The sequence below is a fragment of the Carassius auratus genome, chromosome 9 (assembly GCF_003368295.1).
Source record: "Carassius auratus strain Wakin chromosome 9, ASM336829v1, whole genome shotgun sequence".
Taxonomy (NCBI): domain Eukaryota; kingdom Metazoa; phylum Chordata; class Actinopteri; order Cypriniformes; family Cyprinidae; genus Carassius; species Carassius auratus.
The window spans coordinates 28,475,929-28,488,667 of record NC_039251.1 but is presented as its reverse complement, the minus strand read 5'-3'; the positions used below and the strand labels follow the sequence as shown (position 1 = coordinate 28,488,667).

The 12,739-nt window shown below is 35.0% G+C and overlaps 1 protein-coding gene and 1 long non-coding RNA gene across 2 annotated transcripts; both read right to left on the bottom strand.

Annotated features, from left to right (window-relative positions):
* Window positions 1-627: 627 nt before the first annotated feature.
* LOC113109381 (uncharacterized) lies at window positions 628-3,161 on the bottom strand. The gene is made up of 3 exons (XR_003292953.1): window positions 3,024-3,161; window positions 2,900-2,937; window positions 628-1,949 (listed from the first exon to the last, which is right to left on the bottom strand). It is a non-coding gene; the product is annotated as an uncharacterized LOC113109381 (long non-coding RNA).
* Window positions 3,162-6,698: 3,537 nt separating this feature from the next.
* Window positions 6,699-11,274, bottom strand: LOC113108963 (B- and T-lymphocyte attenuator). Its single transcript, XM_026272407.1, has 6 exons — window positions 11,043-11,274; window positions 10,241-10,576; window positions 10,087-10,107; window positions 9,782-9,922; window positions 9,658-9,695; window positions 6,699-7,986 (listed from the first exon to the last, which is right to left on the bottom strand). Exons 1-6 carry the CDS (start codon window positions 11,134-11,136, stop codon window positions 7,681-7,683), a joined length of 936 nt encoding a protein of 311 aa, XP_026128192.1. The 5' UTR covers window positions 11,137-11,274; the 3' UTR covers window positions 6,699-7,680.
* Window positions 11,275-12,739: the final 1,465 nt, after the last annotated feature.

Sequence of the window (12,739 nt, the reverse complement as noted above, 5' to 3'; positions counted from 1 at the left end):
AGAACGAGTCAATCTTTTGTTCGTTATCTGGCTCGGCTCTGTGTTCATCTTCAGTTCTCTCTTCACAGCAGTTCAGTCAGTGTACTGTTTGAGTAAATGAATTACTCTGGGATATTGGTTTGTTTGAACTCAGAGGGAGTGTCAGCCACATTAAAAAAGTTAACAGCTTAAGTCATTTGTGGATTAATGCTTATGCAAACCGTTTAAAACGATTCAGTTCGATTTGGTGAACTGGTTCAAGAAGATCCGGTTACATCAAGTGATTCATTCGTGAACCAGATATCATACACTGCAGTGAAAGTCCTCACAACAGACCTGGAAGACAATGCTGAATAAAGTCGTAGTTTTTGCTATTTTTCGACCAAAATGTATTTTCGATGCATCAAAAAATTCTAACTGACCCTCTGATGTCACATGGACTACTTTGATGATGTTTTTCTTACCTTTCTGGACATGGACAGTAGACCGTACACACAGCTTCAATGGAGGGACTAAGAGCTCTCAGACTAAATCTAAAATATCTTAAACCGTGTTCCAAAGATAAATGGAGGTATCACAGGTTTGGAACAACACGAGGGTGAGTTATTAATGACAAAATTTTGATTTTTGGGTGAACTAACCCTTTAATATGATGTCAGTTTTAATAATGAACACATTATTTTGGTTCCTCGCAGCGCTTCAGACATTCTGACAAGAACATTGGCAAGGACATTTTTGTATCTGTGTTCCAGGAAAAAATGTGTTTCAGCACTTTCCAAATCGAACTCATTTTCCACTGTAGAATTCCAGATTAAAAGATCTAAACCTGTTCTCCTGTCAGATGGCTGGTACAGCTTTGTTCAGCTGAGAAAAAAAGTCAGCAATTTGTTCATGTGATGATAGAGTAGGCTAAGAAGATTGTGTGTAGCTGTGCCTAACAGCCCAAATTCTGTTTAGCTTCATTTGACACTTATTTGATATGCATTTGTTTTGGCCTTGTGACTCTGCTGGCCTCCTCCAGTCTGACAAATGCCAGGTTTAAGGTCAAAATACACTACACAACTTTTAAAACCTGAACAGATTTTTAAATGCTATGCATCGTACACTTACCAGCATTTGTAAAGGGTTTCAGAGGGAACTGGGCGACACTAAATAACTGAGACTTCTGAACACAACTCACACAGAAACATGCTTCATTGCTAGGAAATGCTTATCTTATAAAGTGCTCAGGAAAATGGACAAAAACTAAACATAACTGTATTTATTTTAAGTTACAATGCATTTATATTCAAAGTCAAAATCTTGTCAAAGGGTTATTCTTGGTAGACAAAATCAGCCAGGGTTGCCATCTCCCGCATCTGGCGTGACACTCACGCTTTCAGCATCAATCTCACGCTGAAGTCCAAGCGCGAGTGTCACGCCAGAGTTGGCAACGCTGGATCAGTATTTAGATGCATGGCTTCATCTACTGGTTTTTATCAAGTGTTAGTTTATAGTTAGGGTGAATCATCCGGAATGTCATTGCATTTCCTAATAAATTGTCCCGGTATATAGCATGTCTGGAGAATATCAAAAGCAATTTTTTTGTGTGTTTTCATTTGTCTGAACTCATAATAGATGTGATCAAGCTCCAAACAACATGGAAAATGAGTCTCTCTTAAATATAAGCCTTTGAAAAACTTTTATTGTACATTTGTATATTTGTATATTGTATAGAAATGTATATTATTGCAAAATTACATAAGCTTCAGGTCAGTGGGGACATTGGTGTTCGTATGAAGCAATGCAGAGACGCTTATATAACTCAGCTAAAGCAGTCATCTCTCATGCAGGATAAAGTATCATTCATCACCTCCACCTAACACATTCAGTGCAGACTCTTCAGGTGCTAATGTTCAGCCGGATGTGTGGTCATGGGCCACAGAGTACTGCACACAGACATATTCATCCTGCTTCACAAGATCTGTATACTATAAACACAAGAAGACAATTGTTAGTGTTATATGCATGTTTGAGCAAAGTTCAACATTTTGGAATTGGCTCTTTACAATTTATGAGCTGGAATTTGAATCAAAATGACAGAAGGAATTTACTCAATTGCAAAAAAAAAAAAAACAATGTTCTGGGACTTTTAAGCCACTTCATATTGTTAAACTCTATATTAATAAGTTAACTACTAACTATTCTGCTGGAAATGTAGATATGAGTAGACTCAATGCTTTTCATTAAACCATAACCAGGAAGAAAAAAAACAATCTGATAAGGCTGGCTGTCACTGCTATGGTTTTAGTATCTTTACTAATGCAAGTTTGAATCTGTATGAGATTAATTTGATTTGATCTAATCTTTGAATCATTTTTGAGCTATGATATTGAAAATATTCATGAAATATTGGCTACAGTCTAGTATATAACCTGGCTCAAGCAGTCATCTCTCATGCAGTATAGGCTAAAGATCATCATGTGGCACATGCAGTGCAGACTGTTCAGGCACTAATGTAGAGCCAGATGTGTGGTCATCAAACACAGTAACGGTTTCTTCTGAGTACTGCACACAGACATTCATTACCCTTCAGATCTGTATGATATGGTCAATATAATGAGTTACTGATTTTGATTATAATGTGTACATGTTATTAATAACTACTCTTACAGCCCTTACAACACTAGCACTATGTAATATATTTATTCTTTCATTCATTGGTCTGTGAATTAAATTGCTGTATGTGGCCTTTAACCTGAAGCTGTGAAAAGATGAGGCAGAGTTGATAGTTTAATCAAAGTTAATATTTCAATTAATGCTCTGAAAAAAGAAAACGTATTTATATAACCTTGATCTTAACTTTTAAATATGATTTTAATGCACTGTGTTTAGACATTAAGTTCTGTTGGAAATGGCACAGTAAGAGTTAAAAACATACCTGAACCTGTGCTCTCTGTGCTTTCTTTTTTCTTGAATCTAAAAATGATAATTCAGTATACAGTAAGTCAGGATCATGCCAAAATGTAAACATCAACTCAATTAAAAATGACACAATGACTTACTTTTACTTCCACTAATACACAGGACCAAGATCAGCATTACTATAAGAACCAGAATCAGCACACCCAAACAGATGGAGAGATACGGCAGCCACCATGGATATGAACCAGAGTTATCAGTGTTTTCTCTTTCTATTGTCACTAAAAAAAAAAAAAAAAAAAAAAAAAAACAGCGTAATGTATAAAAAAGGAGAAGCAATGTTAAGCTGTAACAGCAACCATGTACTGTATATAGAAGAACATGCATGTCAGTGTTTGATTAGAATTGAATCTGCTCTTACTTTCATATTCCGTGATGTTATCTGTAAAAGTTCAAAAACTGCATTAGAATGGTTTAAAAATCACTTTAAAGGTTCATATAATTACCATATCTTGTTTTGATGGCTTCAGCCTAACATAATGATTTTTGTTTACATGGAAATAAAAAATATTTACCTGAGACAGAAACATTTATATGATGGCTTTTCATAGAGAAGTCTGGTAAGTGTAGTTCACATCTGTAAGAGCCTTCATGATGCTTTGATATATTTGTGAAAGTTAAATATGAAGTCAACATATTTGGATCGGATGATGAATAGTTTTGTGATGTTGATATTTGATCTGCTCCAGATATTGGAATCCATTCTCTCATGTTTTGTTTAGTCCATGTCACATTCACTGTCTGTTCATCACAATATGTCAGATTGCAGGAGATCTTGAAAGGCTTGTTTATGAAGGCTTTATGGACAGTCCCTCTATGAACTTTCAAGAGAGGACATGTGGGGGCTTGACCTTATTGCAGTAAATGTATAAACACAACAATAGTAAACAGTAATGTTTGTGAAAATAATAAAAAAATATTATGTTCAAATGAGACAATGCTATGGAAATGAACCGTTTTACAAAAATCGAATTAAATATATAAAATCAAATTCAGTTGATTATGCCAGAACAAGTGAATGGAAATCACAGCATCAGTAGTTGATTTTGTCTTTGACATCATACATGCAATGAACTCACCTTGTACACCTTGTGAATCAATGCTCACATACAGGATGAAAGCGAGGAACAAAGTCGTCTTCCTCAAATATAGCAAATTCATCTTAAATACAAGCCAGGGACACAACAGATGATCTCAAAATACGAATGAATCCAGTCTAATCCTTACTATCACCATCCAAATCACACGACTGAACACACAACTGCTCAGTCCTCTCATTTGGTTTCTATTTCCTTTATCTACGTAACATGCACTCAGTGTGTGTTTTTGCACATGTAGTGAGCTTCACATGACTTTAGACATGAGTGTCTTTTTTTATTTATCATTTTTTGGAATAAATTACATTTTTAAATATATTCAAATAGAAAGTAGTTAGTTTAAATACAAATATTTCACAATATTACTGTATGTTAGCGAGCAGAAGAGAATTCTTCAAAAAACATTACAAACATTTTGACTGGTAGTGTACCAACAATGACAAAAACATATTAATAACTAAAGTCTAACGTGACATGCACACTTTCTGTCCTGACTTTTTTTGTCTATAGGACTTTTCCACTCTGCTGTAAAGGACCAGTGGTCTAGCTATTTCAGCGCTTCAGCATTTTCATTATGTGTACATTACACATGTATTTATTGAACTGACTTATTTGATTTGGTCATGATTTATTTATTAGCTTTATTTAAATGTGTCCTTAATAGAAGCATTTCATATTTCTTTCTATATTTCCATTTATATGAATTAAGTAGACATTTATTTTTTTGTATCTAAAGGGTGGATATTGATCACTTAAAAGTCCATAGTAAAAGAAAAGGTACTGCATCAACAACAGCTTACCTTTATTTCTGAGTATGCATAGCTGTAAACAGGCCTGATATTATAAGACTGATTTTCAATAATTTCACAAAGTGTAAATAGAATGTTATTTATTCAAAGATACAGTCAACCTCTGTGAACATGTGAGTCATATCTGAACAGTTTTGTTAAACAATGAAAGTATTCTGAGCCTTCAGTATCATGTTGCGAAGGACTTCAAACTTGTTACTCTTAGTAGACTGAAGCAATATTTAGAGCAATAGCTCCATCTCCTGGGGCCAGCTGTATAAACACAGCCACTATATTAAAAGGGGGGTGAAATGCTCGTTTTCACTCAATATCCTGTTAATCTTGAGTACCTATAGAGTAGTACTGCATCCTTCATAACTCCAAAAAGTCTTTAGTTTTATTATATTTATAAGAAAAACATAGTCTGTACCGATTTTTCCCCGAAAAACACGACCGGCTGGAGGCGTGACATGTGGGCGGAGCTAAAGAATCACGAGCGTAGGCTTTTGTGTTGAGAGCATGTGGAAGCTGTGACATTACCTTGAGGAAAAAAGCATCATCCCAAACAAACCATGGCTAACAGTCAGATTCAGCGTATGTTTATGATCCAGAATCAGATCCAGAGGCTGAAATTTAACAAGAGCAGCATCAGCAACGACGTCTCTATGTGGTATGTATTGAAACTGTATATATCTGCTTAGCGGTTTTGGAAAATGACTAAGTTCCACTTTGTCGTCTTTTTTTTTTTTTTTTTTTTAAGCTGTACATGTGGAAAGTGCAGTTTGATGACACCATCGCATGTTGTTTACTTGATGTGCTTACGCGCCGATAGCGAAGTTAACAACACAGAGATATTTGAAGCAGTTTTACTCACCGTCTACTCACTGTCTGACCAACTAATAGTTAACCAATTAGGCTAAATTAATTAAGAGCAATTTACATTTTTATGTAACTGACATTAAAAAGATTAAAAATAGAAAATTAGATTAACTTTCAAAACTAGTCTAAGTAGTTTATGCCTCAATGGTTTTAGGTGTTTTTCAGTTCTGTCAAGGGATGTGTTAACATTGTTAGATTGTTCTTAGGGCTCAACAAGCTCAACAAAAGTAGGATTTCCAGTCAAATAAGACAAATAATTGTTTTATTTTTTTGGATTTGAAGAAAATTTTAAACAGCTTGCTCCCTGTTGATGGTCCTCGAGGGAGGTTTTGGTATTTTGCTAAGCTATTGCTCTCACAGAGTGGTTTCTCTTTCACTGAGGGTGAGATGGAGGAGCATAATCAATGCCACTCACACTCACATGAGCCCACGCCCTCCACAAACATGAAGCCATAACCCGGGCCCACAGAGAAACTCCCATCAACGTAGAGCTCCACCTCAGCATCAGTGTTTGAAGCTTCATGGCAGTCTTCAAAGCCCATAGCTCCACCTTGGCTCTTTGACTTATCGGCTTCACTGTGGCTTGTCAAAACCTTGACTCCCTTTGCAATGGTCCATCATCCTTCACAGTGTTGTGGAGTAGATATTATATGTCATGGCATGACAACATTTAATTACAAAATAAATGTAGCAGCAATCACACACACACACGTTTGTTTTTGTGAAAAATGGGGGTATCCCATAGGCGTAATGGTTTTTATACTGTACAAACTGTATATTCTATGGCCCTACACCTAACCCTAACCCTCACAGGAAACTTTGTGCATTTTTACTTTCTCAAAAAAACTCATTCTGTATGATTTATAACGTTTTGAAAAACAGGTTATATGGTTATGTCCTCATAAGTCACCCTCTCCTTGTAATACCTGTGTCATTATACAGAGTTGTGTCCTGATATATCACAAAAACAAGAGCACACACACACACACACACACACACTTACTTTAAAATAAGCTTAATTGATTTCTTTCCCAAATTGCATTGACTGCTCAAAAAAAAATTATGCATGGCTCAAAAGGTCCTAAACTGAAAATCAGTATAAGGTTGTACAATACACATAGCTGTTACTATTGTAACTATGAATTTTTTCATTTTCTTAGTACTCTTTGTCGTCCGTTCACAGGGGAATTTCTGTGGAATCAACAATGATAAACAAACGAAATATAATATAAAAGATCACAACATACACATCCACAAACCCAGGGATAAGCAATATACCATTCCTCATGTGTTTAAGGTATGGCATGTAAAAATGTTAAATGCACCCATATTGATGTGCTTCAAATAAGCGTTTATGATCAAAACTGCATTTGAAACAAAAGATCTGCAAGATCTTACAGGCTCTGTATCTAGAAAGAATTTGCATACAAAATGTACAAATTCTAATAAAATATCTGTAAAACATTATCTGTATAAATTTGTCCACATCAAAAATACTTAATATATAGGTAAATATAATCACTTGTGTGCTTTGACAAACAAGATTTGCATTTTCCACCTAATTTTAATTTATAATCTATTACTATCCCAAGTATGAGTTAACCTTCTCAGCTTCTTTACTAGCAATAACTAATTTGGCTGTAACATCAACAGTACTGAAAAAATCTATCTCTAGTCTTGGAAACATTATTTTTAAGTTTTAGTTTATAACACTAAGACTAGTCTCCAGGATATGGGAGTGTTGCATCAGACACATGTGATAAGTGGTGTGAGTTTCACTTATAGAAACCTCACTCAACTCACAGCAATGCTTTTCCGTGATGTAATGAGGAAAGTGAAACATGAATACATCTCCTGCTTCCAGTTAGAAAGAATAGATTAACAGTATGTTACGGTTGGACAAACTGCCTCAGTATTTAAGTCTGGAGACTTGAAAATGTTGTTCAGCTGTGTCTGCTGGTTATGCAGACAGAAAATCAGAAGACCCGGATAGATGCATACTCTGAAAACTCCTCCTGTGTCTCACGAGATGTGGTAGATGATGGTTTTGGTGCGAGGTGATGCAGAGATGCATATACAACCTGACTTGACCTGCTATCTTTCCTCTCAGACAAAGCATCATCACTACAATCTGACATGTGTGATGTAGACTGTCCAGATTGTAATGTTAAACTGCATGAGTTGCTGTCACGAGAGTGCTTCTGTAGTCCTTGGCCACAGACTAATTCATCACGCTTCAGAACAATAGGGCTTGATGACGACAAGACAGATGTTGCTGTATACTGCAGACATAACAACATAATCATTAATACAGTACTGTACATTTGGATATGCAAAATACAGAATTTTGGAAAGATTTGGCTTTTTTTACAATTTAAGAGTTGGAATTTGAATTGAAATGAAATGCAGAATGTGCTCGATTAAAAGAAATTAAACAGTCAGACATCAAAATATAACAGAAAATATAATTTTAGCTGTTTTTTTTTTAAGTTACCCAAGATGCTCTTGCTTAATTCTGTTCTAGGTCGATTAGAGCATTGTGGGAAATGATGTGTTCTTGGACCAAGATGATGATATTCAATTTAAATTTAATTTAACAAACATTTCAAACACCCTGAGTGGTTTCTTCATAAGAGTGATAGGACGACACACCACAAAAGTGTGAAAGGGAGGGTAGTTACCAGGGGTGTAGCAGCCATTTGAAGAATGTGTGTGTGTGTGTGTGTGTGTGTGTTTTGGGGTGCAGCTGTCAGGTGATGTGACCCTCAAATGCAAACAAATTATTTACATAACGTACAAAGTAAGTACATCATATTAGTAATCAGTAATCAATCAAATTCATATAATAAATTCTAAATAGAATACCAATTGGAGTTTTACTAAAATATAATAAAGTTTGATAATATATGTAATATTCAAAGCAGCACGACACGACAAAAGGCCGCAGAACCCAATAATCAGATATGTTTATCCAAAGCGTTATGTAGAAGAGAATTTAACAGTCTGGGATCCGGCGCGATGTTATTAGCGGGTTCTGTTGTCTTCTGTCACATTACATGATTGGATCGCCTGCATTTGTAGATGCAACGTTACAGTAAGTTATCTCATAACATGGAACTTATGTAAGTTACTACTTATGGCAGTTATGAATTATTATGTCTAGAACAACTATTTTATCATTATAATTGTTACATAATATTATACACATTTAAGTATAAGGTCGCATGTCCGGTAAGTGAAGAAGGGTGATTTTATAGTTTTATAGTTTGCAATAGTCAGTGGTGTTTAAACAGCATCAACACTAACTCTGAGAGGAAGTGTTCACCTTCAGAATGGTTTTATTTGCTTTTTAATTTGTGTTTTGCTCTGTTTAATAATCCTGAATGGATCTGTATATATTTATACATACATACAGGCAACTCTATATGATCCTGTTTGGTATTTCAGCTTGACTTGTAGTTACAGAAAAATAAATGTGACTTTTATTTCTTCCTCAAAGTTTTTGCACTTTCACTGTATAAATTGTGAATTATGGAAAATAATTTGGTAAGACAATGATCTTTATTTCAAATGTTTTAAGTGTAATATTTCACCATTGTTATACTGGAATAAATCATACTAGGGTGTTTTTGGACATGGCGCCCTACCTAGAAAAATTTCCACCAGACGCCATTGTCAAATACTAATTATTTATGTAATTTGTATATATATTTTCATTTGTTAAAATTTTATGGGTAGTTTATACAAAAGTTAAAGTTAATCAAACTTCTTTCAAAATAATTTTAATGCCATACATTCATAAATCATAAATCAAGGTACAATTCTGCATCTGCTACCTCAATTCAAGTTCAAAAACTCAATAATATTTTAAGTGTCACATTAATTGGTAGTGTGAGAATAAAAAATGTACAGTACATATATTTTACACTAATCAGTCTTTTATAAAAACATACCTGAACCTTTGATCTCTGTGCATTCTTTCTTCTCGAACCTGACAATAATCAATAAAACGACAAATTTAGGCCCATAGTGTAATGTAAATATCTCAAAATAATGGAAAATGACACAATGACTTACTTTTACTTCCATTAATACACAGTATTGAGATCAGCATTACTATAAGAACCAGAATCAGCACACCCAAACAGATGGAGAGATACGGCAGCCACCATGGATATGTACCAGAGCTGCTATCAGTGTTGTCTCTTTCTATTGTCACTGAGAAAATATGAGAAAAAAAAAAATCCTAAAAATTAATCACTTATTCCACCCCATCCATTTCAGCTGTAACCGCAACCATATGTATATAGGGCAATTTTTTTTAATTAATTGAAAGAAGAACATGCATGTCAGTGTTTGATTAGAATTGAATCTGCTCTTACTTTCATATTCCGTGATGTTATCTGTAAAAGTTCAAAAACCGCATTAGAATGGTTTAAAAATCACTTTAAAGGTTCATACAATTACCATATCTTGTTCTGATGGCTTCAGCCTAACATAATGATTTTTGTTTACATGGAAATAAAAAATATTTACCTGAGACAGAAACATTTATATGATGGCTATTCATAGAGAAGTCTGGTAAGTTTAGTTCACATCTGTAAGAGCCTTCATGATGCTTTGATATATTTGTGAAAGTTAAATATGAAGTCAACATATTTGGATCGGATGATGAATAGTTTTGTGATGTTGATATTTGATCTGCTCCAGATATTGGAATCCATTCTCTCATGTTTTGTTTAGTCCATGTCACATTCACTGTCTGTTCATCACAATATGTCAGATTGCAGGAGATCTTGAAAGGCCTGTTTATGAAGGCTTTATGGACAGTCCCTCTATGAACTTTCAAGAGAGGACATGTGGGGGCTTGACCTAAAATATATAACATTGCAGCAAATGTACAGTATAAACACAATGAAAAACAGTTACAACATCATTAAATTGCTATGGAACTGATCATTTCTTTCTATCAGTGAGTTTTCACTTCAACGTTTTTTTCTGCACTCAGAGGTTGAAATAGCTCAACTGTAAAGAATTTGCCTGAAAAATATTTTAAGACTGCAGTGAATGGTACAAATAAAATAATTGTTTTGCAGTGATGTCTGCAAAAATGTAACTTTAAATCGAAAATAATATGTGGTTTTAAACAAACCATTGTTATGTCACCTTAAATTCCATTTGATTCTGCAAAATATAATTTAATGTATTATTTATGCAGTTCCACTTGCATCTTTTAACTGAATAATACCTTCCGCATCCACATTTTGTTTAATTTTTTTCAGTTGAAGGTTGTCAATAGTTGATTTTGTCTTGGACATCATAAATACTATGAACTCACCTTTTACACCTTGTGTATCAATGCTCACATGCAGGATGAAAACTACCAACATGTAAAGGGTCAAAGCACTCTTTCTCAGGTATGCGGAATCCATTGTAAATACAAGCCAGGTATGTCACAGACGTTCTCAAAAAATAAATTAATTCAGTCTAATCCTTACAGTCTCCATCCAAATCTCTCGACTGAACACTTATTTTGTCACTCTCTCTTTGTGCTCTTCAATCATGTTCATTCTTATACTTGTGGTTTCCATTTCCTTTACCTATGCAGCTTGCACTCATCCTGTTCTGTGTGATTTTGCACATGTAATGATGAGCTTCACATGTTTTTGGACGGGAGAGCTTTGTTCTGTGGTTTTGTATTTTTGCATACTTATGCAGTTGTTACAACTTTCTAGAGCACAAATATCATTTGTTGTTAATTCTCTGCAAGAGAAAAAAAAAATCTCACAGACCCACATTATGTCAAAATAATAGCATAAATTGCTATTATTGAATTGAATAAAAATGATTATGGCCTAGTCTCAGTTGTGAAACTAAAGTCTTTTGCATGTTATTTTGTGTAAAACACACACACAAAAAAAAATAGAATAAAAATCCCTAAATGTATGCTAATATAATTACTTTCCATTACTATGTTTCAGGATTCCAGCTTCTTTTGTTATCTGTACAGTGCACATGTATTTATTGACTAATTGATAAAAATCTATTGATTAAAAATTACCATAGTCTATTAGACAATGCATTAAGCATGGTACCCATTTCAAAGCAACAGAAAAATCAGAATCAGAATGAGCTTTGTTACCAGGTATGTTCACACATACGAGGAATTTGTTTTTGTGACAGAAGCTCCGCAGTGCAACGTAACAGCGACAGAACAAAAAACACAATAAGGAATAAAAAAAATAAAATAAAAAAAAATAAAAAAAATAGGTGGGTAAGGATTGACAATATACAAATTGACAATATAGGGCAGGTATATTACAATGAGCATTTATGTATGTACATGTATATTATGTGCAAACAATTTAAGGGTATGCTAAGTATGTGTGTTAGATAAATAAGTGTATGTGTATATAAATATAAATAGTGTAGTGTGTTCCACAGTTTTTATCAATTGTTCATTAGATGGATTGCCTGAGGGAAGACACTGTTCCTGTGTCTGGTCGTTCTGGTGTTCAGAGCTCTGTAGCGTGACCAGATGGCAACAGTTCAAAGAGGGAGTGTGCTGGATGTGAGGGGTCCAGAGTGATTTTGCCAGCCCTTTTGCTCACTCTGGATAAGTACAGTTCTTGAATAGATGGGAGGGTTGTACCGATGATTCGCTCAGCAGTCCGGACTACCCTCTGTAGTCTTCTGAGGTCAGATTTAAAAGCTGAGCTGAACCAGACAGTTACTGAAGTGCAGAGGATGGATTCGATGATGGTGGAGTAGAACTGTTTCAGCAGCTCCTGTGGCAGGATAAACTTCCTCAGCTGGCGAAGGAAGTACAACCTCTGCTGGGCCTTTTTCACAATGGAGTCAATGGGAATGTCCCACTTCAGGTCCTGAGAGATAGTGGTTCCCAGGAATCTGAATGACTCCACTGTAGTCGCAATGCTGTTCATGACGGTGAGTGCAGGAGGGTTTCTCCTGAAGTCCACGATCATCTCCACTGTTTTGAGCGTGTTAAGCTCCAGGTTGTTGAGAGTGCACCAG

What these genes read in the sequence shown, in the direction of transcription:
- LOC113108963 (XM_026272407.1), bottom strand. Translation starts at nt 11,136, where the DNA reads ATGGATTCCGCATACCTGAGAAAGAGTGCTTTGACCCTTTACATGTTG. An exon ending in TATAAATGTTTCTGTCTCAG is followed by an intron (nt 10,108 to 10,240) that starts GTAAATATTTTT and finishes GAACTTTTACAG; the next exon opens with ATAACATCACGGAATATGAA. An exon ending in GTGTATTAATGGAAGTAAAA is followed by an intron (nt 9,696 to 9,781) that starts GTAAGTCATTGT and finishes GATTATTGTCAG; the next exon opens with GTTCGAGAAGAAAGAATGCA.